The 24,995-nt window shown below is 39.4% G+C and overlaps 1 protein-coding gene across 3 annotated transcripts; it reads left to right on the plus strand.

Moving 5' to 3' along the window:
• Positions 1 to 6,823: 6,823 nt before the first annotated feature.
• Positions 6,824 to 24,285, plus strand: cuedc2.L (CUE domain containing 2 L homeolog). 3 transcript variants are annotated; one of them, XM_018224558.2, is made up of 10 exons: positions 6,871 to 6,974; positions 8,629 to 8,823; positions 12,829 to 12,919; positions 13,274 to 13,417; positions 14,581 to 14,642; positions 15,612 to 15,712; positions 16,732 to 16,899; positions 17,470 to 17,522; positions 19,188 to 19,248; positions 22,086 to 24,285. In XM_018224558.2, the coding sequence occupies exons 3-10, from the start codon at positions 12,846 to 12,848 to the stop codon at positions 22,230 to 22,232; spliced, it is 810 nt and encodes a 269-aa protein (XP_018080047.1). In that variant the 5' UTR covers positions 6,871 to 6,974; positions 8,629 to 8,823; positions 12,829 to 12,845; the 3' UTR covers positions 22,233 to 24,285. The 3 variants fall into 3 exon arrangements, with proteins under 3 accessions (XP_041424768.1, XP_018080047.1, XP_041424769.1); XM_041568834.1 differs by lacking the exon at positions 8,629 to 8,823 and having other exon boundaries at positions 6,824 to 6,974; XM_041568835.1 differs by lacking the exons at positions 6,871 to 6,974; positions 8,629 to 8,823 and adding an exon at positions 7,770 to 7,879.
• Positions 24,286 to 24,995: the final 710 nt, after the last annotated feature.

The following is a 24,995-nucleotide window of genomic DNA, read 5'->3' on the forward strand; positions in this document are numbered from 1 at the left end:
ACTAAATCAAATAAAGTACTGTTTTGCATAAAGAGGGGCATTAACTCAAGGAATGAAAACATAATTTTGCCCTGGTAAGGCCTCACCTGGAGTGGTAGGCGGTGCAGTTTTGGGCTACGGCCCTTAAAAAGGATATAAATGAGCTGGAGAGAGTGCAGAGACATGCAACTAAACTGGTTAAGGGATGGAAAACTGCTAATTTTAAGTATAACAGAGGGCATTATAGACTGCTAGCAGGAGATCTATTTTTCCATAAAATGGATCATCGGACCAGAGGCCATCCTTTCAGACTAGGAAAAGAACTTTCATTTGAAGCAACGTAGGTGGTACTTCACAGTGAGGACATAGAGGTTGTGGAATACACTGCCAGGTGATGTTGTGATGGCTGATTCTGTTATTGCTTTTAAGAGTGGCTTGGATGATTTTTTGGACAAGCATAATACCCAAGGCTATAGTAATACTAATATCTACAATTAATATAGATATTGGTATATTTAGTGTCATTGGGTGTGTCTAGGTATGTTAGCTGGGATTCATTTGGAGGGGTTGAACTATGGTCTTTTTTCAACCCAATTTAACTATGAAAAAGTAAACTATACAAAGTAAATAGTAGCAGCCACAGACAAATTGTGTGCTACCCTTTTTGCACTTGCCCCCACATGTAATAAAAGACATGTTTGCCCAAATGCCCATGGCAATCAATAAATGCCTGATTTTAAACAGGTGAGCAGTAAGTGCTATTGCTCAATGGTTGTTATAGGTTACTGCACCTGGGCAAACTTAATGTCCTTTATTACATAACTCCTAAGACCCATCAGGTTGGAGTCCTGTTTGGTTCTAGTTGTCAGACCCCCTCCAAACTGTACTCATTTGTACTTCTCTATCTGTACCCAGCTGCCTAAACCAGCTCAAATCAATAGTGCAAAGAAGTCAACCCACTCTTAATTCATACTGCGTAACCCCCTCAAATGAAATCACTAAAATATCAAGGCTGGAGTTGATGACCCCCCCAATTCTACCTAGAGGGTTCCCACTTGCACAGTAGGGAGGTCAGGGCTTTTCTGTCTCGATCCTGTCCGATTTGTGGATATTGCACGAGTACCCGGCCTGCTCCGAGACTCACAGGACACTAAAATGAGTGCAAGTCTCAACTCGAAAAATCTGCAGAATGCTTTTCATTATCTCTTACCCACATGCTTGCACAATATAACATGTTCACTTGTAAGATGGCCACAAAACTCTTCCTCTTCTGATTCATACAGAAAATGTCAGAAATCTGACATCAGATATCCAAAATCAGAAAAGTAAACTTGTAGTGCTACCCTGTCTCAACTATCACTCATACCCTGTCTCTTCTCCACTCATTTGCATAGCTTTAGGCAAATATGGCAAATATGCATTTTAACAAGTCCATAGAAGCTCTTGTATATACAGGTGAAAACACATTCAGGCTCTGACTTCTCCAGAAGAGAACAGCAGTCAAAAAGCTCTTACCTGCCTCTCATTGCCGGTATATCAAAAACTGTAGGGAAATAATAAAACCCAACATTAAAATATTTATGATACATCCATTACAGTGTAGCTTATAGTAGCTCCTTAAAGGAGAAGGAAAGCTACAGAGGCGTTTTATTGCCAATAGATTAGCTGCAATAGTGCAAGCTAGAATGCTATATTTATTCTGTAGAATGTTTTACCATACCTGAGTAAAAAGCTCTAGAAGCTCTCTGTTTGTTTAGGATAGGAGCTGCAGTATTAATGTGGTGTGACATCACTTCCTGCCTGAGTCTCTCCCTGCTCTGGGCTCAGATTACAGTAGAGAAGGGGGGGGGGAAGAGGAGCAAACTGAGCATGCTCTTGCCCAGGGCAATGAGGTTTAAGTTGAACGCAGGAAGTCTGATACAGAAGCCCATGTGTACACAATAGAAGGAAAGAAATGTAGTGTTTCTTTTGACAGGGGACTCAAAACAGCACTACTTTGGGGGTTTACTGGTATATTTAGATGGACCTTTCTGATAAGGCTTACTTAGTTTTAACCTTTCCTTCTCCTTTAAATTTTAAATTTTACTTTTGTTTTACTTTGGGTAAGTTCATCTTTGGATACTGTAATGCTATTTTATGCATCAGACCCTTAGGCTGGGTCAGAGAGACCTGTTTCTTATGGTGTTTAAACAAAGGCCTCTAAAAAGAATTTAATGATCATTCTGTGGTCGGCACCAGCCTGCTTGTGAACAACCACAAAGAGTTTTTTCATTGGCAACACTTGCTTTTTAGTCGGAAAAATACATATTTTTGCACAAGAGATTTGGAATAATGCTATAAATTGTTATATTGCAAATTTATTTGGGCCTGAGTGGGACATGAGCAGTACCATTATTGAAAGCATACCCTTGCTTTTCAAATCTTTGGGTTTTCTGATTTTTTAATTTCAAACCACCCTTTGAGGCCCATTTTTGGTCAGGGCACCCATTGTCTCATAGCAAGGTAACATATATATTAAAACCTTTGTATTGCTGCCTTTGTAAATTGTAGGGATGCACCGAATCCAGGATTCAGCCTATTTCAGCAGGATTCGGCCGCATCCTTCTGCCCGGCCGAACCGAATCCAAATCCTAATGTGCATATCAAAATTAGGGACGGGGACAGAAATCACGTGACTTTTTGTCAGAAAACAAGGAAATAAACAATGTTTACCCTTCCCACCCCTACTTCGCATATGCAAATTAGGATTCGGATTCGGTTTGGTATTCGGCCGATTCGGGGGTTCGGCCGAATCCAAAATAGTGGATTCGGTGCATCCCCAAATTGACAAATGTAACATGCAGCTGATCCCATGTGCCCTTTACTTAAAAAAGATCATTGATAAGCTTGCTGGGAGTAAGAGACACCGGACCTTCTTGAGTTGCATTTAGGTTGCATTTATATTGGGAGTGACATTAATAACCTTCTTTTGTCTTTGCAAAACTTTGATAAATAGGCCCTTTGAGTTATAGTATATTCTATGTAGATGTTTTGTATTTGCCAATATGTGCATTGTCCACTAGATGGTGGAATACTCACTGATATTACTGTTCCAATGTATATACTTGTTACAGCCCACCTGAAACATAGCCCTTGGGTGAGTTCCTTAGATATTGGGGGCACAATTCTAAGTAGATGTATTGTGGTAATTGATGTGTGCACTTATGTTCTGACCAACTAAGCCTTCCCTAACTATACCACTGCCAGCAACTAACGTAAGTAGATCAGTTCCCAAAATTTTCATTGCCAAGTTATGACATACCAGCATACATGAGAGCATCTCTGCAGTCCATAAGGCGTATGCATCAATGCCTTGCAATCAGTGGTATATGTGTAAATTAAATAAAAGGAATTAAAGTACAAGGAAAGTCAAGTTTATTGGATGGGGGTGACAATTTGTGAATCTAATCCCTAACCTGGAACTTGTCCAAGGTACTGTTTCCACAAATTTCTGATGAACAGATGCTTTTCTTTATTTTCCCTGGGATTCCTTGCTCATTATAGTAAAATTAGAAATGACAATTCTATACATGTGCATGACCTGATTGTCCCAAGGAATCATTGTGCATGGGACCCTGGGATGCTCCCTGAGAGCATCTCTGCAGTCCATATGGCATATAATGCCTTGCATTTAGTGGTATATGTGTAGATTAAATAAAAGAAATGAAAGTACAAGGAAAGTCAAGTTTATTGGATGGGGGTGACAATTTGTGAATATAATCCCTAACCTGGGCACTTGCCCAAGGTACTTTCCATGAACTTTGATGAACAGATGCTTTTCTTAATTTTCCCAGAGATTTCTCGCTCATTGTAGTAAAGTTAGAAATCTGACAATTCTGTATATGTGCAGGTTCTGATTGGCCAATGAATAATTTTGCATGGGACCCTAGGAAAGAAATTATGGCTGCACCGAGACGAGACAAGGGACAAGTACACTTCTGAAACAGAAGCTTCATGTCTCTCAGCTCCCAGCCTAACCAGGTACCACCCTGTGTCTCTTGGGTTTCCACCTTTTTTTCTGAATATTACCAGACTGTGGGCGAGAAATGGGGGCTGTGACATCATATTGACAGGGACTGCATGGATTGGGGAAAGGAATGGCCTGTTTAAAGAAGGGTCAGAACTGTATGTGGGTGATGGGAGCAGGGACTGACAAATTAAAAGTTTGGGTCAGACAGTGGATCAGTTCAGGAAGGGGGGTTGGGTGAATGGGGAATAAGTCATACCAGCCCTAATTGGTCATTTACCAACCGAGTTGCAACCCTACATGTCTCTGCTACCAACCTGAGCAAATTGGGCTATTTCTTGCCTACTTTTGCAAAGAATTTTGCCTTTTTTTGAAAATTAGACCTGGCAACCCTTAAACTTGATCAAACTGTGTTACAATGTTCCTGCTCCTGGTGGTTAATGGAGCCTAAGCTTTCCCAAAAGAGAATTTTATGGTGTCACCATAATCATCCACTGATCTAATTTTCAGCACAATTATTCCATCTTCTACATCTTATTGCAATTAATGCAGTAGTTCCTATAGTAATCTGTGGCCCTCCTGTTGTCAGCCACAACTCGTCAGTTTTAGACAAAGCTGTGATTTTATAGCATTTTGAGGGCCACCTTCATATGTAGTAACTAGGAGGACCTCAAGCTGTCACAGAGCAACAACTGTCTTCAACTTTGGGTTGTTCTCTGATAGCTGGAGTGCTAAAAACAAGAAACAATATTAACATTTTATCTGTCATTAAAGTTAATGCTACAGGACTGATTATGAACTCATTCTGATGCAGAAAAGTCTGGTTTCTATGCTGCAGTGTAGTATGAACCTTAATTTATTATTCAGTAGCCTTGTACTGTGACTTTTTTTTTATAGAGAATACTGTACCTCAATGGAAAAAATATGAAAAATATATAGTGAATAAAGTACCCCCTCATGTAAAATTTAAGGATATTATAAGTTACCGAGGTGTTCCATGACCATATAAAAACACAAGGCTGAAGGCCGAGTGTTTTATACAGGTCATGGAACTCAGATTGCGCTTTCTGCACTAGAAGAGCCAAATTTCAAGGTTGAAAACCAGGAGTGGCATTTTTGCCAGGGGGGTGCTGCCGCCTGAGGCGAGTAGCTCAACTTGCCTCATTGGTGGAGTGCCCCAGGATAAAACATACCTATAAGAGTAATACTGTAAAAAAAATGTTTAACAAGGTATACAATTGCATTCATATACATGTTGTATGTGCAAAAAAGCCTTTCAGAGATGCACTATAAATGCAGGCACAGGAAATCAGTTGCAAATCTTTGTCAGTCCCTGCGAAGTGTCCAGAGTAGTAAAAGTTGTGTGTGCTTCAATCACCTTGTATAATCTTGTGCACTGGGTGCAAAGAATTCCGGAACTCTTGGGTTACATAGACATTCAAGAAAAAAATAATGCTGCAGCACCTCTTTGTTGCATCCTGGTTGTCTGTCCTAATAAATTCAATGTATCACTTTTGCAACAAAGAGGTGCTGCAGCGGTATTTATTTCTTGTAAGTCCCTGTAAAGTGAGCAGAAGATTGTAACGTTCCCAGGTCCAGGTTGGGAGCCTGCAGCAGCTGTATATTTCCTGTGCCTGATTTGATATTAGAGGTCTGTGGCTATAATTGCTTGTTAGCATACAAAAGGAGTGTCATTTTATACCTTGTTTTAAATAAATTATATACAGTATTTTATTATGGTTATGCACCCCTCTGTGTATATTCACATACCTCCCGACTGTACTGTTTCATGTGGGACAGTCCCGATTTTGACAGCTCGACCCACAGTACCAGGATTGTCACTGAAATGTCCCGACTTTCTCTTTGATCTCCTGCACTGAACTGCCATAAAAAAAAGATACAATGTTTCTAACTTAATTGGCTTTTGGCAGAGAGCCCAGAATACGTGCAGGTGCACTTCAAAACTTTTGTAACAATTTCAGTAAGCAAAGAAACAATTGTAACACTTTAAGATAAGCAAAGAAACTATTGTAAGGGGAGTTTAAAGGGCAAATCACCTTCATTAGCAAAACTGTAATAACACAAAAAAACGCTCATAACCTGCCAAGTTTAGTAAAATGAACATGGTAATTAGGGGGTTTGGCCACCCAAATGTTTCCAAAATGTTGGGAGGTATGCTGTAGATCCTTGAAGACCCGTTTCTATGCCCCTAACATTTGAGGAGGCTACAGCTGGCTTTTTAACATTTGTTTGGATAAACTAAGACAGAGGCGTGAATATTGACTGCTCCTCAGACTAACAACTACTAAACTACTAATCTTCACATATAGTGAAGGGGACTGGTTAGAAAGAGGGACTAAAGCTTAAACTCTTGCTCTCTGCAGTATTAAAATATAAGTCCCTGTACATTACTGCTTCTGCCTGTTTTACAAAGAAACCTCAATGTCTCTGTCTCCAAGGGGTCCAATCAAGATGCCTCAACAACCCAAAACACAAAAAATTTTATGGGAAGTGACTAACAAATCATAGAAATCCATCTTCATATATAATAAAGCATAACACAGAGGAGCTTGCACTGTTATTTTGTATGTTTTCTGTACAATAACTACAGATAGCCATGCTTCGCTTCCACTAACTGCACAATAATAATGACACAGAAAGTCAGTCAGTTTCTCTCACACACAATCCCTGACTCCCTCCCCAACATACACAGAAACAAGCAGATTTAATCCACCCCTCTCTCCTCTCACACTGGATCAGTCCGACTGCAGCTGAGACTTGCAGTGTTTGAAGGAGTGAGGTAGAGAAAGTTTGGTTGCTAGTGCAGAGAGACAGGAGGCGGGACTTGGGTTGCTATTGCAGAGTTCAAATTGTCACTCACAGTTATGACCATTTCCTGTAGGAGAACAGAAGATCACACCCAGCCCTCATTTCAGACACACAGCAGAGAGGATGTCTCTGCAGCTCTGATATAATTACATTTTAAGAGGTAAAATGCAATTTAAACAATTTTGGCTGGAACACTATACATATAAACGAGGAGGGGTGTATAATACTAGGAGATTTAGATAATGCAATGTGTCCCTTATAAAGCCATGCACTTTTTTCTGCCTTTTGTTTGCTTTCTATGGATGGGACCCAGATTAAAGCTAAAATTTGGGAACCCAGATTGAGGTTGGAATGAATAATGTGCTTTAGTTGAATTTAGGGATGCACCGAATCCAGAATTCGGTTCGGGATTCGGCCAGGATTTGGTCTTTTTCAGCAGGATTCGGCCTAATCGAATCCGAATCTTAATTTGCATATGCAAATTAGGGGTGGGGAGGGAAATCACGTGACTTTTTGTCATAAAACAAGGAAGTAAAAAAATTTTCCCCTTCCCACTGGATTCGGTTCGGTATTCGGCCAAATCTTTTACGAAGGATTCGGGGGTTCAGCCGAATCCAAAATAGTGGATTCAGTGCATCCCTACTTTGCACTACTTTGTGCTAATTAAGCAGTTCATATTGTTTAGGGAGGCAAATTTGGTACTGTCATTGGGTCCAGCAACAGGTTTAATATGCAACTGGATTGATGTTAAATGCAGGCTTTTATTTCTTTTTAGCACAACTTTTTTCCCACCCACCTCCCACAAACCTGATAGAGCTTGCACTCTATGTATGGAGGGAAAATAGCACCAGGAGATAACCCCACCCCCCTTGTTTACTCAGTAAGTGTGTCACCCTTTCTTAGGTCGTGATCTTATTGAGCCAGTCCAGACACTCGCTCAGTATTCTGTGCTGCAGCATGGCCATCCACACCATGAATTTGCTCTTGATGTAGAGCAGTGATCCCCAACCAGTAGCTGGTTGCTCTCCAACCCCTTGGATGTTGCTCCCAACGGCCTCAAAGCAGGTGATTATTTTTGAATTCGAGGCTTGGAGGCAAGTTTTGGTTGCACTGCCATCCAGAGCCTCAATGTAGGTTTACAATCCACATAGGGGCTACCAAATGGCCAATCACAGCCCTTATTTGGCACCCCAAAAACATTTTTCATGCTAGTGTTGCTCCCCAACACTGTTTACTTCTGAATGTTGCTCATGGATTCAAAAGGTTGGGGATCCCTGATGTAGGAATAAGTCTTAAAAAAAATACCATTGTTTCTACCATCTGAAATGCTGGCTCAGGTGGTGGAATGTTTTTAGTGATAGGTGCCCTCTATAGGACAGACAAAAGGTTAGTCACTGGGGTAACAATTTGTTAGGCATCCCTAGTGATTATAATCGCTAAACTCACACTGAGTGCTGTGCTACTATGTTATCTCTTGCCAGGGATCCCTTGATGCTGTCCTAGGTGATGCATATGTGTTGTTCAGCTTCCAATTTTACTCAACTACACGTGCACTACACAGGAGAGCTGCAAGTGATCCCTAGGAAAAGAGACAAGGTGGCAAAATGGTGCTTTTTATAATAGTACCCCTAGCCACTGCATTTATCAGCCAAGAGGTACACTGGCCCGGGTTGGGAGGTGGTTATATTTATGAAGGGATAACAAATTAAAACCCCACTGCTGATTAAACCTTTCCTTGTCCTTTAATGCAAAAATAGTATATTAATATACATAATTACAATACATCAAAATTGTTATTGTTTGGCTCGTTATAGGTAGGCAGTTACGGTAACTCCAAATCTTTGGAGGGGATCATCACAAGCATCAGTCCCTTCCCAGACCTCTCTTCACCCGCCCAAATGGTCATGTTGTGTCCCAGGAGAGGTAATAGAGCAGCTAGGAAGCAGGGTTTCTAACAACTATAGTGGAAGCAGACCATGCAGTCCTATAGCTACACCACTGACTTAACTGTAAGTTAACTATTAGCATGTTATAGAATGGCATATTCTTTGCAAGTTTTCAAGTCTTTATTTTTTATTTCTATATTAATTACCTACATCTTCTGCCTCTTTCCAGCTTTTAACTGGGGTACATTGATCCTGGCTGCAGAGTCCTCGCTCTGTAAGGGCTCTTACACACAGGCGTTTTTTCGTGCACTCACCTGCATTGCGCTTGCTTCCATTCAACCGCAGGGGAGTGCAGGAGTAGACGCACTCAATTATTATGAAGGGGGCTGTACTCACACAGACGCATGTAAGTGCCGAACGCAGATGGAATGCAACATGCTGCATCCCACCTGCGTTTGGTGCTTACATGCATCTGTTTCAGTACAGCCCCCTTCACAATAATTGAGTGTGTCTACTCCTGCGCTCCCCTGCGGCTGAACGGAAGAAAGTGCAACGCAGGGGAGCGCACAAAAAAACACCCGTGTGTAGACTATAATTTTATTGTTGCTTAATTACTTATCATTATGTTCAGGCCTTGTCCAATTTTTTATTCCAGTCTCATTGAAAGCACTGCATGATACTGCTGAAATTACAAACCAGAGAACAGTTGAACACAGAGCTAAATAATTCAAAATACCACAAAAAAATAAAGACAAACTGTAAATTGTCTCAGAATGTCTACATCATGCTGAAAGTGAATTTAAAGGGGAACTACCCCTTTAAACTTATACTATTATATATATTTAAGTTTACAGTTCGCTATTGATAACTCCTACTTTTCCTCCTGAATTTCGTTTTAGGCCTGTGGCACACAAGGCACTTTTTGGGTATTTTCTTAGGTGGATTCAAAACCCTGAAAATCGCCCTCTACCACTTCTTATTTGCAGCAATGGGTTTTGTGTCGAAATACCAGCATGGGTGCTTTTGAGTAATTTCAGGCAAGAATCGTATTAAAATTGCTCATACTGTCATTTTGACAAGATCACAATACAACCTTTTCAACAGGGGAAAAAAACATGTTGTACAAAATGCCCACCTTTAAGATCTGCAGCAGGAAAACTGTTATTAATCTGAGCAAATTCACCAGCAATACAAAGAGAAAAAGGTGACAATAAATAGCAATGCAGCTATCCAAACCTGTTGTCAAGTTAGAGGCACTAGCAGCGTCACAGAACCTTGTATCCTAAACCACCACTAAATTTTGGGCCACTCTGTTACCATCATTATGGCTGTGTGGTAGTATTTGTCAGTCAAAACTCAAATTTTCAGAGATATTCGAGATATTATACCCCAAAGATGGAAATATCTATAATCTGAAAATAATCCATCTCAAACCTGTGGAGGGGCAGAGGCCCTTGAACCATTTGAAGATGTTTGTAGCCTTCATGATGATCAGGTTTTTTTCAGTGAGTTTCAATCGAAAACTCAATAAATTCAATAATTAACTGATAATTTGATAAATAATCCCATAAAATGTAACTTGTTTGGTGAGGTCGCCAAAGGAGTGGATCATTACCCAATCTGCTTTTTCAGGTGGCAATTATCTGTCGCATTTTTCAATTTTTTTCCACCACAACTTGTTTGAATTTTTCCCATTGACTTTAATGGATTATGAAAGTGGTGTAAATTAAGTCCGGCATTCGGGCTTTGTAAAATAAAACACCTTTATGCATCCCCATTTATTTAACCCTGCATTTTACACATTTTTTCTCTTGTCAATTGTTTTACACAGTATGATAAATAGTCCCCTGAATTCATAAGATTACTATGTTCGAGCTCAGTATATTCATTTTTTTCTGAATACCACGGTTAATTTTTTCTAGTTTTTGCAGCTACACAGTAAATGTTTACTCGGTAGATTACGTTTTTATGGGCTAAAGTGTTTCAGTTATTCAGTCATTGCTACTATGTTACAAATATTCTATTTACTGGCTACATAGTGTATTATGTATATCACTACTTTAGTTTTTCTTAGTTATTTACTGCGGTGCTCATATCTCTACAGCTGTGCATGGTACTTTCGGATTGTTACTAAGTACTGGTGTGGGATCTGTTATCCGGAGACCCGGTACCTAGAAAGATCCAAATTACGGGAAGGCTGTCTCCTATAGAATCAATTTTTATCAAGTCTTTCTAATATTTAAAAATGATTTCCTTTTTTCTCTGTAATAATAAAACCGTACCGTGTACTTGAGTCAAACTGATATATAATTGATCCTTATAGAAGGCAAAACAATTATTGTGCATGGTACTTTCGGATTGTTACTAAGTACTGGTGTGGGATCTGTTATCCGGAGACCCGGTACCTAGAAAGATCCAAATTACGGGAAGGCTATCTCCTATAGAATCAATTTTTATCAAGTCTTTCTAATATTTAAAAATGATTTCCTTTTTTCTCTGTAATAATAAAACCGTACCTTGTACTTGAGTCAAACTGAGATATAATTGATCCTTATAGAAGGCAAAACAATTCTATTGGGTTTATTTGGTAGACTAAAGGTATGGACATCCAAATTATGAAAAGACCCCCTTATTGAAAACCTCAAGCATTCTGTATAACAGGTCCCATACCTGTATACACAATGCTTTGCTTCATTTGGCACCCCTCCAGTGATTTTATCTTTACTTCTTTAAGTACTACTGGTATGGGACCTGTTATCCAAAATGCTCAGGACCTGGCATTTCCGGATAATGGATCTTTCTGTAATTTGGATCATACCTTGTCTACTAAAAAATCATTAAACATGATTAAATAAACATTAAATAAAGCCAATAGGCTGGTATTGCTTCCAATTAGGATTAATTATATCTTAGTTGGGATCTAGTACAAGGTTCTGTTTTATTATTACAGAGAAAAAGGAAATCATTTTAAGAAATGTGGATTATTTGGATAAAATGGAGTCTATGTGAGACAGCCTATCCGTAATTTGGAGCTTTCTAGATAAGTGGTTTCCGGATATCAGATCCCATACCTGTCTAGCTAAGACTGGTTCCAGGTATGGATTAATTGCCATAGATTATGGTACAGTAGTTCAGTGCTGTGAGACTTGGTATAGCTGTTATTATTGTTGCAGTGCAGCTAAGCATTGCAGTTTATTTATTTGTAGTATGATTTTAGCTGCTGTTATGGCATGCTTACTGCTGTTGCAATATACTGGTTGTTGTGGCTGTAAGCCTGTTACAGTGTATAATTGATTGTTGCAGGGTAACTGTGACTACTGCAGTAATGTAAAATAAATCCCTTCTGCATGTCATAACTCTTGCTGTGATAAATAAATGTTGTAACTGGACTACTGTTGCCATGTTTTGCTGTTGCAAGTTTCACAAATATTTCTTGGTAACTAATTTCTAGTTAGTTGCCATTTACTTTTTCTTCTTGCCCACCCATAAGTGCTGCATTTGAGACTGAGGGAATATTGTCTTTTACAGTTTCTGTAGCCTTTGGGTGCCATACACAAACATTTTGTAATGGTACAGGTGTGGGTCCCTTATCTGGAAACCTTTTATCAAGAAAGCTTCAAATTACAGGAAGGCCATCTCCCATAGAGTCAATTTTAAGTGAATAATTACATTTTTTTTCCCAATGGTGACTAAGGTGCACGAGTATTTGTGGCAAAACAATCCTATTGTGTTTATTTATTGCTCAAGTGATTTTTAGTAGACTTTAGGTATGGGGATCCAAATTATGGAAAGATCCCTTATCAGGAAAAACCCAGGCCTAGAAGCATTCCGGATAATAGAATCTATACCTGTACAACATTTTAATGTATGATCAGTAGATATGCTGATATGCTCTGAATTCTAAACCATTCTGCTTTCATGTACAAAGTCTTTTTCTATCATATTACTTGTACTCCAACTGTGCCGTACTTTTTGTTTTTATTTTCCCCTTCACTTAGAAAGAACATGCTTGAAAGGCTATATTTACTGTTGCACAGACTGGTATTTTTCCAGCATCTGGCTGCTCATCAGCAACTGGTGCTTGTTTTTGTTAGAACGTTTGCTGTAATCTCTTGTTTCTTCTTGCAGAAGAGGAAGCAGGGAGCATGGCTCTGGAGAAGATCATCCGTGAATCCCTTACAGGCTTCTTACAATGTCACATCGCTCATGCTGACCTCAGGTAGGGGCAGTTTTTTCACACTTATCTGCAGTAGAGAATGAGTTAAAAAGTGCAAGTGAAATTGCAAACTGGGAAGCTGCTGGAGAAAACAAAAAATTAAAAAAAGAAATTCAATCTGGTTGCCATCAGCTGATATGTGGCCCTCACATCATCACTGAATACCCAATGCTAAGTAAAGGAAGCTGGAGGGAATTCCAAGGTGAAGGACAGTGTGATGAGGCCACCTATTATTTACAAGACTACATAGCTCAGTCAATGGTTCTGTAAGTTGCTGTTCGGTGGATGTTAAGAAAAAAGAGTAACAACATTTTGTTGGGGTCTGATTTTCCTGCATGCATTTTTCTGCTCGTTTAGTGCACTGGATGAAGTGTTTTGTGCCTATGTCACTGGAGTCTTGGAAGAGCTGGGGTCTCAGAACTCATCAGAAGAGGACTTTGAAATGGAATCTTTTGTAGAAATGCTGGAGGGCTATATTCCAGGATTTTCTGAAATTAGCAGGTGAATTTGCTTTGTTAAACTGTGATTTATTTTTTATCTACATAGAAGTGGGATCAGTTAGATTGATTTTGAAAAAGTGCTAGCTTTAAGTAGTGTCTGACTGCTGCATTTACTAGCACTAATCAAAGTAAGGGATGTACTTTCAGACTGGTGCCATTCAGTGATTGGTGGGAGACTTTATGCAACTTTCCCCCTACCTGGGTGACATTTAGGAGATTGTTACTGCAAAATTGTTAGGGCAATGGCACTCCAAGAGATTAATGGCCAGCAATAAGGCTTGTGACACACGGGCAGATTTGGGGAGATTTAGTCGCCTGGCGACTAATCGCCTCTTCTTATGGGCGACAATCTTCCCGAACTGCCTTCTCTTGTCTTTCCGTCTGCTATGATGAAAAGTTGCCTGCTCTAAAGCACATGCGGTGCTTCGTTTTCCGAAGTTGCTAGAACAAAAATAAAACGAAGTGCCGCGTGTGCTTTAGCGCAGGCGACTTTTCATCATAGCAGACGGGAAGACACGTGAAGGCAGTTCGGGGAGATTGTCACCCAGAAGAAGAGGTGATTAGTTGCCAGGCGACTAAATCTCCCCAAACGCCTGTGTGTCACAAGGCTAAAGCTCTGCATCTGGGCCGACTAATCACTAGTGGTAAAACACGTCTCTTGTCTCCCAAAAAATTTTTGGGAGACTGAAACAACACATGGGTTTTACCACCAGCGTTTCAGATTATTGCCGGTAGGAAAGCTTTTACAAGAGATTAGTCACTAACAGAAGCAGAGATTTATTGCTGGCGATTAATCTCCTGGTGATAGACCATATTGTACCCTCTACTGTAAGTTATAAAGCATCACAGGTCACTGAGGGTGCTTTTTATAAAGGCGAGGGATGTCCAATAAGGAGTTTTCTCCACCGGAGAAATGCAGATTTTCTTCCTGATGCAAAATTATACATTTTCGCACTGAGATCCATCCCATCTGTGATGACATGCGAAGGGAATTTCTCCCCTAGGGTAGATAACTCTGGAGGACGAAACACCTTGTTTGAGCGGCCTTAAGGTAACTTTCTAATTAGACTTTACATTTTAGTAGGGGGCATATTATTCTTTGTAATAAAAATTAAAATGTTTCCTTCTATTACCATCTTAACAAAATTCTTACTATATTTGCAGTGAGAAAGTATATGATATGTTGTTTGAACTCTCTGGGAGGTTAAGTGAAGCACGAGGCACAGGTAAGTTAGTGACTTTTACCGTTACTAGTAAAGTAAACTACAAGCTGTAAATGAGACTACGGTATTTATTTAGCAAAATGTCTTGTGCAGAATCTGACTACTGGATGTCTAGTAAATTACCAAACCTATATTTGATGATTCTTATGAAGAAGCAGTGTTAGAAGTAACAGGAGAAATAACTCTCAGAACAGCTAACATTAATGCAGTGCAAACCACAGCCACCTCAATGAAGCACATTCAATTCAGCTAACCGGGATAAAAAGTATATCCAGTATATGACCCAATTACTGTGATTATTATCTGGCTTGGGCTGGCAGCTGGTTTGGCTTACCTATGTCAATTAGTAGCTTCTGTGGCTCAGTGTAGGTGATTTTTTTTTTTTACTGAGATGTCAGAACGTGTTGCCTTTTTCTCTCTGACAATGATGTCTTCTCATTCTTGGGTATATTAAGTAGATATTGATGCGTGACTTAAAAAGGAAGAAACTGGAGGAATTGATTTAACATTTTTATTCAGTAGAAACTAGGGATGCACCAAATTCCCTATTTCGGATTCGGCCGAATCCCCAAATCCTTCGTGAAAGATTTGGCCGAATACCAAACCGAATCCTAATTTGCATATACAAATTAGGGGAGGGAAAGGGAACAAATGTTTACTTTGTTTTGTGACGAAAAGTCATGTGATTTCACATCCCATCCCTAATTTGCATATGCAAATTAGGAATTGATTTAGCCAGGCACAAGGTTTCGGGCCAAATCCGAATCTTGCTTAAAAAAAAAAAAAAGGCAGAATCCCGAATCTAATCTGGATTCTGTGCATCCCTAGTAGAAACTAGAAACTCAGTTGTCCTTGAATTTGAAGCCTGATGAACATTACATAGCTTAAATATATTTATAAGTGGAGCAAGCAAACATCAGCACATAGAAGACAAATTATAACTCTGGTTAATGCTTTGTATATTTCCCCAAGAAAATGTTTCTCCTAATCCCACTGTGGAAGTTTCATTTATGACACCTGCATCTCCCAGCGAAAAGACTGCAACAGAACCATTAGAAGGCGCAGTGGCCCAGGTACTGAGTAAAATAAGTGTGATTATTCCAGTATGTAAACTCGCTGGTCCCATATACCTATATAGCATCATGGTACCCTATGTATAGTTTCATGGTACCTCTACGTTGTGTGTTACTAGTCTTTGCTACAGCATGGCTTGTACCATGCCAATCCATTATTACACTCATTAGGCAATATCCACTGTAAATCAAAGCCTTAGTTAAACAATAGCTAAACCATGTGACAGTATTTTGTAACAGGAACACATATAATTCAGGATTCAGACACTTAGGACTTTTGCATGTATCTAAGTGTTTTGGTCAAATGTAGGGCTTCATAAATGTGTGTTAATAAAATAATAATCATTTATGTTGCCATTATAATTTATGGTGAAAATGTTCTGAAGAAAGCAATTTTGACCACTTTAGTAAATATATAGAAAAGGGATGTTTTTTGTGCAAAGCTGTTATCTTTTAATGTTTAAAGGAGAAGGAAAGGCTAAAATTCAGTAGGCGGTATCAGAAAGGTGTATATATATAAATAAACTAGTAAATGCTCAAAGTAATGCTGCTCTGAGTCATCTGTCAAAAGAAACACCACATTTCTTTCCTTCTATTGTGTACACATGGACTTCTGTATCAGACTTCCAGTTCAGTTTGCTCCTCTCCCCCTCCCTGCTGTAATCTGAGCCCAGAGCTATGAGCGAGCAGGGAGACTCAGGCAGGAAGTGATGTCACACCAAGCTAATATGGCAGCTACTATCCTAAACAAACGGCAAGAGCTTCTAGAGTTGGTTACTCAGGTATGGCATTCTACAGAATGAATATAGTGTTCTAGCTTGCACATTTGTTGCTAATCTACTGGCAATAAACTGCTTCGGTAGCTTTTCTTCTCCTTTAAGGAGAATAAATACATACAGTAAGAAATATATTTTCTAAGTAGACTGGTTATTGTAACATTTGCAGGGACAGTAGCTATATTTCGAAGACATTTATTAAGTGTGGCATGATGTCACATAGTACTTCTTTTTCTTCTAAAGGACAAAGATGATCCTAAAACTGGAGTTGATCTGCTCCTGGAAATATTCCCATCATGCACTATAACCCAAGCTCAGACAGCCCTGTCTATGGCAAAGGGGGACTTGGAAGATGCAGTGCAAATTATTGTGGATGGAAAAGTGATTGCTGACAATCATTCTGGATCAAAGGTAAGTGATCATACTGGTAAGTGATCATACTGCTGTAAAATTATAAAAAGTTATTAGTAGTGTTTTATATGGTGAATATAGTACCCGCTCTTGTAAAATGTAAGGATATTATAAGTCACTGAGGAGTTCCACGACCATATAAAAACAAGAGGCCAACAAGAGGTCATGGAACTCAGAGGTTCCGAGGTCCATCACATTGGCATCAAGCAGCATTTTTGTTGGCCAGGGTAGCATTATTTTTGTACCTGGGGAAAAAAAGGCAAATCCAAAAAATCACATGACTTTTCATCATACAAACATGGAAGTCAGAACATTTTTAACCGCGTGTTGTGCACACAGCTCTTTTCCCCCCTCTTTTCCCTAATCTGTATATGCAAACTAGGATTCAGTTTGGTATTGTCCAAATTTTCCACAAAGGATTCTGGGTTTTGGCCAAATCCTAATAGTGGATTTGTTACATCCCTAGAGAATCCCTATAATCTGTTTTTATTGTCATTACTGTTTTATTGTTTGAAGTCTGTGTAACCTGATATTCCAAAATATTCCTTGTTTTTTCAAATATTGTTTCAGGATATGCAAGGAGCTCCAAAAATAGAAGATCTGAAAGACTTTATTTTACAAAAGTAAGCATTAATAGTCTTTATGTTTTCCAAACTGTATTAGTTTACAAAAACATTTAGTAATTATTGATAAAGTACATAGTAAAATCAGAAATATGGAAATGTGGCATCCAAGATCTGTTGGCAAAACACAGCCAGGTTTTTTAGGATAGCTGATCTGTTCTGTCTTCCACTTCCACTGTACATGTAAAGATCCCCTTGTCTGGCATGTGTGCATTTGTCACATACTACCCAGAATGCTTAATGAGTTTAAAATCACAACATGATGTATGTTCTTGTAGACTAATACCAAAAAGCTCTGTAGTGTGTAATCATCAAACACCAGGCTGTATTACAGATCCATGTTTTTTTAAATATATATACTGTAGGTATTAGGGTCTGTTATCTGGAGACCCGTTATGCAGAATGCTCCGAATTACAGGAAGGCCATCTCTCATAAACTCAATTTTAATTGATTTGGATTTCTAAAATATATCTCCTTTTTCACAGTAATAAGACCCCCAAAAAGCTATTTTATTTGATGATTACACACTCCAGGGAATTCTGGTAGAAGTGAAAAAGAACTTACGTAATTCCTGTGATTTTACTTTACATTAAAGGTTCTGGGTAGTATGTGCCAGGTGCACACAATATTTATTTCTGCTGCAACACAGTATTTACCTGCAACTTCAATTAAAAAAAGAAAAAAAAGGTTTTGCTCTGAACTCAAATCCAAATGGAGGCAGCTCTCAGTAGTGTATTGTCCTCTTACTGACCTTTTAATAAAATTTCCACTGGCCGGCGGAGGGGGCGTGAACAAAAGGACAGACTGTGACGTCAAAGGGGGTGGAGCAACTGTGCGCGATTAGATAGGGCTGATCGTGATGTCAAAGGGGGCAGCGTTACGGTGAGCGATTGGCCAGAAGCCGACAGAAATGTGAGTTTTGACCAGACTGGGGGCAGACCACGTGCTTTTGTTAGGTGTATTACAAATTTACCGGCAGCTACATTGCCGGTAAATTTGTAATACCAGCATTGGCCTTGGCAGGTGTTTTACTGGCTAGGCCAGTAAAACGATATACTCACAGGCACAAAATACAATTTGAGCCCTCCTTGTTTCAGGAATGGCAACCCATTCAGTCGGTATGTGAGAAAACAATAGAAGATACAATTGTGCATTAAAGCTTTTAATGAAGTATAAATAGTAAAAACCGATATCTACTCACAAAGTGGATACCAGTACAAGCAGCAGAAATATCAGAGGAGAAGGCGTTGACTGCTCCTGACTTCCAAATGCAATTCATGAGGCTCCGTCGCTCTTTTCTCACACTGGTGTGAATGGGTTGCCATTGCTGAAACACGACTAAGGGGTTCAAATTGTATTTTGAAAATCAACTCTCAATATTGTGCCTGTGAGTATATAGGCAGCGGAGGGAGTATTGTGGTGGACCCTTACCTGATATATATTACTCGCATTCCTTGCTAAGTGGTAACAGGATTTTGAAACCTTGCAACTATACCATTGGTGATACACTATGGGAGTTTTGACTTGTGCATTCTCTTTTTCTTTTTAAACACTTCAATTAAAAATGAGCTGTTGGGAAAATGAAGCTGACACAAGGAGTAGGAGAGGTAATAGTTGATCTCGTTTGGCTGAAAAAAATCTTAGCATTCTGATTTCTATTTAAGGTACATGCTGGTGGACACTGAAGATGACAAAAAAACCTACAGGCCTGTGGCACCAAAAGAGGTGAGTTATTGCTTCCAGCAAGATATCATCTTTTAGATTGTAAGCAGCGCCGATTCTGGGGCTGCTGCCGCCTGAGGCAGCAGCCCAGATGCCGCCCCCTCCTCTCCTGCTCCGCGCTTAAAAATTAGCGTCGAAGCGGGTTTCAGGGCGCAGTATCGCTAGTGCATTGAGCGCTAGAGCGCTCTTTGCACTAGCGGAGCCGAATTTCCGGGTTAAAACCCGGAAGTTCGGCCCTTAAAGTTACAAGAGGCGGCTTTTTGCCGCCCCTTGTAACTGGCCGCTCGCTGCCGTCTGAGGCAAGGGTTTCACCTTGCCTCATGGCAGAAGCGGCCCTGATTGTAAGCTCTTTTGGACAAGGCCCCTCGTTATCCTTTGTACTGGTTATTGGTTGTTTTGTATGTATTCTTGTATGTTTAATGTATATACCCATTTATTGTACATCGCTGTTGAGTATGTTGCCATTTAAAAAATTTGCCAATAACACAGTATCTAGTAGAGTTAAGTCAAAGAAAAATGGACATTTAGGGCTTATATATCAAAGGTTGAGTTCATTTTTAGTCTTAAATTAGTCGAGGGTATTTAGTCAAAACTCAAATATTCAGGTAAAAAAAAACCTTGAATTTTTAGTTTTTTTTTTTTATATAAAATTGTCTAGATTTATTATACCCTGAAGCTGGAAATGGCTTGAATCCCAAAATACCCCAGCTAAAACATGTCAAGGTCATGTAGGAGTCAATGGCAGAGAACCCTGGAACGATTTGAAGATGTTTGGAGCCTTCATGATAATCGGTTTTTCGATGGGTTTCATTTGAAAAACTCGATCAAATTTTTTTTCTGCAGAAAACGTGATTTATTCGAGTTTCACCCCGACTACTTTGATTCAAGTTTTTTACATTCGAGTTTTTTCATAAATTAGAAAACATTCAAGTTTTGAGTACATTTAAAGTAAAAAACCTCTAAAACTTGACCTTTGATAAATAACCCCCTTAGTTTTTTTCCTTGAAAACGTTTCACCACTCATCCGAGTGGCTTCTTCAGTTCAGTCAACAATACAATAATAATCATAATAATAAACAAATGTGACTAAGGTAGGAATTCCACAAACAGCTCTCGGTTTAACTGAATGTTTATTTTGGTTATTTAGGACTAAATAGTAAAGTCTGGCTTGTGGCATTAACTAGCTAGAGTCAGGCCTTTACTGAAAAAAAGAAAGGAAACTTGTACAAGCTAAAAAAAAAAAGGGCATTATACCGACCAGCATAAATTGAGAAACTGATACAGGTGCATTTTTTGTGTCTACCATCTCTGAGAGAGATGTTTACATAGTGAATACATGGGGATGCTGCACTCTTTGTGCTCCAAATAGAGTGCACAGACTTGTGGCAATTCATGTAGTCTGGAAGGCCAGGAACAAAGTGCCCTTGCCATAAGTACAGCCCTTTAAACAGGCTTCTTCCTGCTGCATCTTTAACTCAACTGAAATGAGATTTGCCTATCAAGGTCATCCTGATAGTATATGAGCCATCACCTTATCATGGTTGGGTTACCCTTTGAATAAGGTTACCAGACCATGTGAGAAATCGTATAAAATCCAGCTACACTATGGGGTTATTTACTAAACTCTGAATGCAAAAATCACAAAAAATTCATGATTTTTTTTTTTTAATAAAATCGGACTTTTAAAAAAATCACAAATTTTTCGGAATTTATTAAACCCTGAGGATGGAAAAGTCAGAATCTTAAAATCCGGCATCTCAGAGGTTGCATATAAGTCAATGGAAGTTTCCCCCACAAAGCAAATTTTCGGGAAAATGTAATAATAAATAAGCGTAAAAAACCTGAGCGGATTTGATTGGAGTTTGAACCCCCTATGTGTTGTACTGTTCTCAATCAGTTTTCAGTTCAATCAGTGCAGCCCAGCAAAGTGCCTTTTGTAAGTATCCCCAATTTAAGTTACTTTAAAACAGTTGTAACCATGATGCCCATTAACTGAATGAGTTTATCATAAGACTTTAGGGATGCACCGCATCCAGGATTCGGTTCGGGATTCTGCCTTTTTCAGCAGGATTCAGCCAGATCCTTCTGCCAGGCCGAACCGAATTTGCATATGCAAATTAGGGGCGGGGAGGAAAATCAAATGACTTTTTGTCACAAGTAAAAAATGTTTTCCCCTTCCCAACCCTAATTAGGATTCGGTTCGGTATTCGGCCAAATCTTTCAGGAAAGATCTCAAATTAGTGGATTCGGTGCATCCCTATTAGACTGTTATGGCATAATCATATATGGTCTTGGGAGGCCCTATTTTACTGCAGTTCACACATTTATTTTTAAAATAATATTGAGCCATTTTATTGGGATAAACTTGTGATTTGTGATGGAGTCACAGTAGGTAAATAGTGTGCCAAAGTATCTTATTGTAGTCATGTGCCACTGTGATTGATATACTCCTACTAGTCAGCGTCACTCATGCTGAATAGAATACTCCTTTACCAGTAACCAAGCACTAACCACTGTGAAGTCCCACAGGGAAATCCCTGTGCTGGTACAGAAAAGGGTTTAAGATAACTAGGATTTAGTCGCAGAAGTTGGGCTAAATGGTTAATCTACTTAAGGTTTAACACCGTCCCTGCTGGGTTCCGTTGATCTTGCTGCACTATGTATTGCCAGGCGCTTTTCAAAGAGCAACCCAAGAAGTGTTAAATATGTGGGTCTGGCAACCAGGACCTCAGCAGCTGGCACCATACCGTAGGAATTTCTATGGCAGGTGTTTGAAAACACAAATTCAAGCTGTTTGTCGAAGTAACGTCTAACTGTTCTTTTGTTTTACTGTCCCCTAGGCTCCCAAGAAAATGATCCGCTACATTGATAATCAAGTGGTCAGTACAAAGGGGGAGCGCTACAAAGATATCAAGAAGCCTGAAAGTGAGGAGATGAAGAAAACCTACATAAATCTCAAGCCAGCTAGAAAATACAAGTTTCACTGACTGGTTTTAAACCGGTATGTCATTTCCACAGTACTGCGCGACTGCGCTACATTTACTTACCGGAAAAATTACTTACAGTACACGCTAGGTCTTGTTGAAACGGATTGGCTTACTAACCTAGTCATTGCTGCATTTCTGCAGTACCCTGGGACTGAGAGTTTAACAACAACTGGCATGTTCATGTGAGATGCCACTGGCTTCACAACTGCACTGATATTTCAACCTCTAACCTCATACCAGACAAGGGCTCACTGCAGAGCTCATGGGCCCAGAACAGAAATTCAACAGGACTATCAATGATGAGTCATCTGCCACATTGTTACCAGACTGTGTTTTGTATGTATAAACAATATGGTGCATTTGTTTAGTTTGGGATGCAATGAATTTGATTATAGTAACACAGGCTCAAATGCTTGCAGTTTTATAGGTAACTGTGCATTCTCCCCATTGTATTTGAATCATTTCACACTTCAGTGGATGCTCTGAGCAGAACCATATCCTCAATTCTGCAATCTGCCTTGATACAAATCCTTTTGAGGATTCACTGACAGGCAAAGCATCAGCCTGTAACTGCTCCCATGGGGCATATTTTGGACTGCAAACTCCACCCCACGTGAGCTCTGAAAAGAGGATGTATTTTCTGGTAGGGAAAGTGTCACATTTGACATTAGCTTAACTGTGACTAGGACATTACCAGGGTTACCTCATTGCTCTTTATATTTCTATATAGCCTTCTTACTATGTGTAAGACCTCCATCCTGCAAACCCCATCTGCCTTTCCATCATTATGAAGCCATCACAAGTGGTGGTCGGACATTGTCGCTGCGTCGTGCATCCGACACGACTGTCGGATGAAGACGCAACATGCATCCTTTGCATCCGACAGTCGTGTTGGATGCACTCATTGACAACGTCCGACATTCCTATTACTTACCTTAGATTCGGCGCATCCGACGTGATGCCTGCGATTCATCTCAGCACGTCAGAACGGATGCTGTCGCAGGTAAAATCGCTCATGTAGTTCTACCCTTAAGATGTCAGAGTGCCTCCTGCTTATCAGAGCTACAGTCTATACTGGCCTTAACCAGCATGCAAAGGTAAAAATGTCACTGCCCCCACATCTGACCAGCAACCTCCGTCCCTTTGTCTCCAATGACACTGAAGTATCATTTCAACAACTGGATCACATGCAAAGTCCTTTTAGGAACCTGTAATTGAATAGTAGTTGTGAATAAATGTATTACAGGTGCCTTTTTGTGTATATTATAGCTACATCTCTGCTTTTAATTGGTGCATGGATCTCTTGCAGTTAAAGTCTCACAGAAATGGAGGCAGTTTTTGTTTCACATTACAGCTTGTCACAATATTACTTTCAATGAAAAAAGGTGTGATTATTACCTGTTTAAAGGGGCAGTATATCCCCTTTCTCAACATTCGTTCATTAAATAGGGCTTGTGCTGAACATACTTTTTGACAATTTGAATTATTAAATATTTATGGTTTCAATCATTTCTTGTACTAAATAAGGCACAATCTGATATTGAAAGCAAAGTCACATTCTACTTTTGAGTCTTGCAAGCACAAAACAAAACAGCAACCTGAGAAGCCCTCTGAATAAACAAACCCCTCTCTTTCTACTGCTACAGGTACTGCCTGTTAGACTTTCAGATAAGGAGCTTCTTATTGAACTGCTAGTTTGCTTTGCGACTTTAGATTAATTTTTTGTTCTGTTTAGTAAAAGAAACGACAAAAAACCTACATATTTCCTTATTAAAACAAAAAGGCAAAAAGTACGTTCAACACACACCCTATTTCCACTATTTGTACTATGAGGTTTTGGTTTTTTTTTTTTTAATGTTTAATGACAAATGTACATTGTCTCAAGCTAGGTTAATAGGTTTGTGTACAACCTGACTGTTTATATTGATTCCAATTTTGAAAAGCCAGTTTTGTGTTTGATTATTTTCTTTTAAAGGTGTATAAACATATTTCTGTTATAATATGATGATGTAGGATTTTTCTCTCTTCTGAATAAAGTTGGGGGAAAAGCGTGTTTTCTTTACTTTTTCTTGTGTGTATTCTGGAGTGTTGTATAGGATCCCTTATCCGGAAACCCGATATCCATAAAGTTCCGAATTACGGAATGGCTGTCCCCCATAGACCCCATTTTATCCAAATAATACAAATTTTTAAAAATGATTTCCTTTTTCTCTGTAATAATAAAACAGTAGCTTGTTCTTGATCCCAACTAAAATATAATTAATCCTTATTGGAAGCAAAACCAGCCTATTGGGTTTATTTAATGTTTAAATGAATTTGTAGTAGACTTATGGCATGAAGACCCAAATTACGGAAAGATACGTTATCTGGAAAACCCCAGGTCCCGAGCATTCTGGATAACAGGTCCCATACCTGTACAATCAATTTCCTAGAAAAGAACAGTTGAAGCTCCTAGGGTTCAGAGCAAAGGCAGGCTGATTTGGCTGAATCCAAGAACCTGGCGCAGTCCACATGGGCTTTACCCTTTCGGTTCATTAATTTGCATATTTGGATTGGGGATTGAGCCGAATCCTTCCTCAAAGATGCAGGGCTCGGCCAAATCCCAAAAAAAGGGATTCAGTGTAACCCTACTTTATTTTCTATTGGTGGCATCAAACTTATTGACTCTCAATCTGGTTGGTAAATTGGAACTTGGCAAAACTGAAGCCTGGTTGCAAGAAAGACTGGAAGCTCTTTAGTATTAACTAGATTTCTGCATACATT

Source organism: Xenopus laevis, chromosome 7L (genome assembly GCF_017654675.1).
Source record: "Xenopus laevis strain J_2021 chromosome 7L, Xenopus_laevis_v10.1, whole genome shotgun sequence".
NCBI classification, from domain to species: Eukaryota; Metazoa; Chordata; class Amphibia; order Anura; family Pipidae; genus Xenopus; species Xenopus laevis.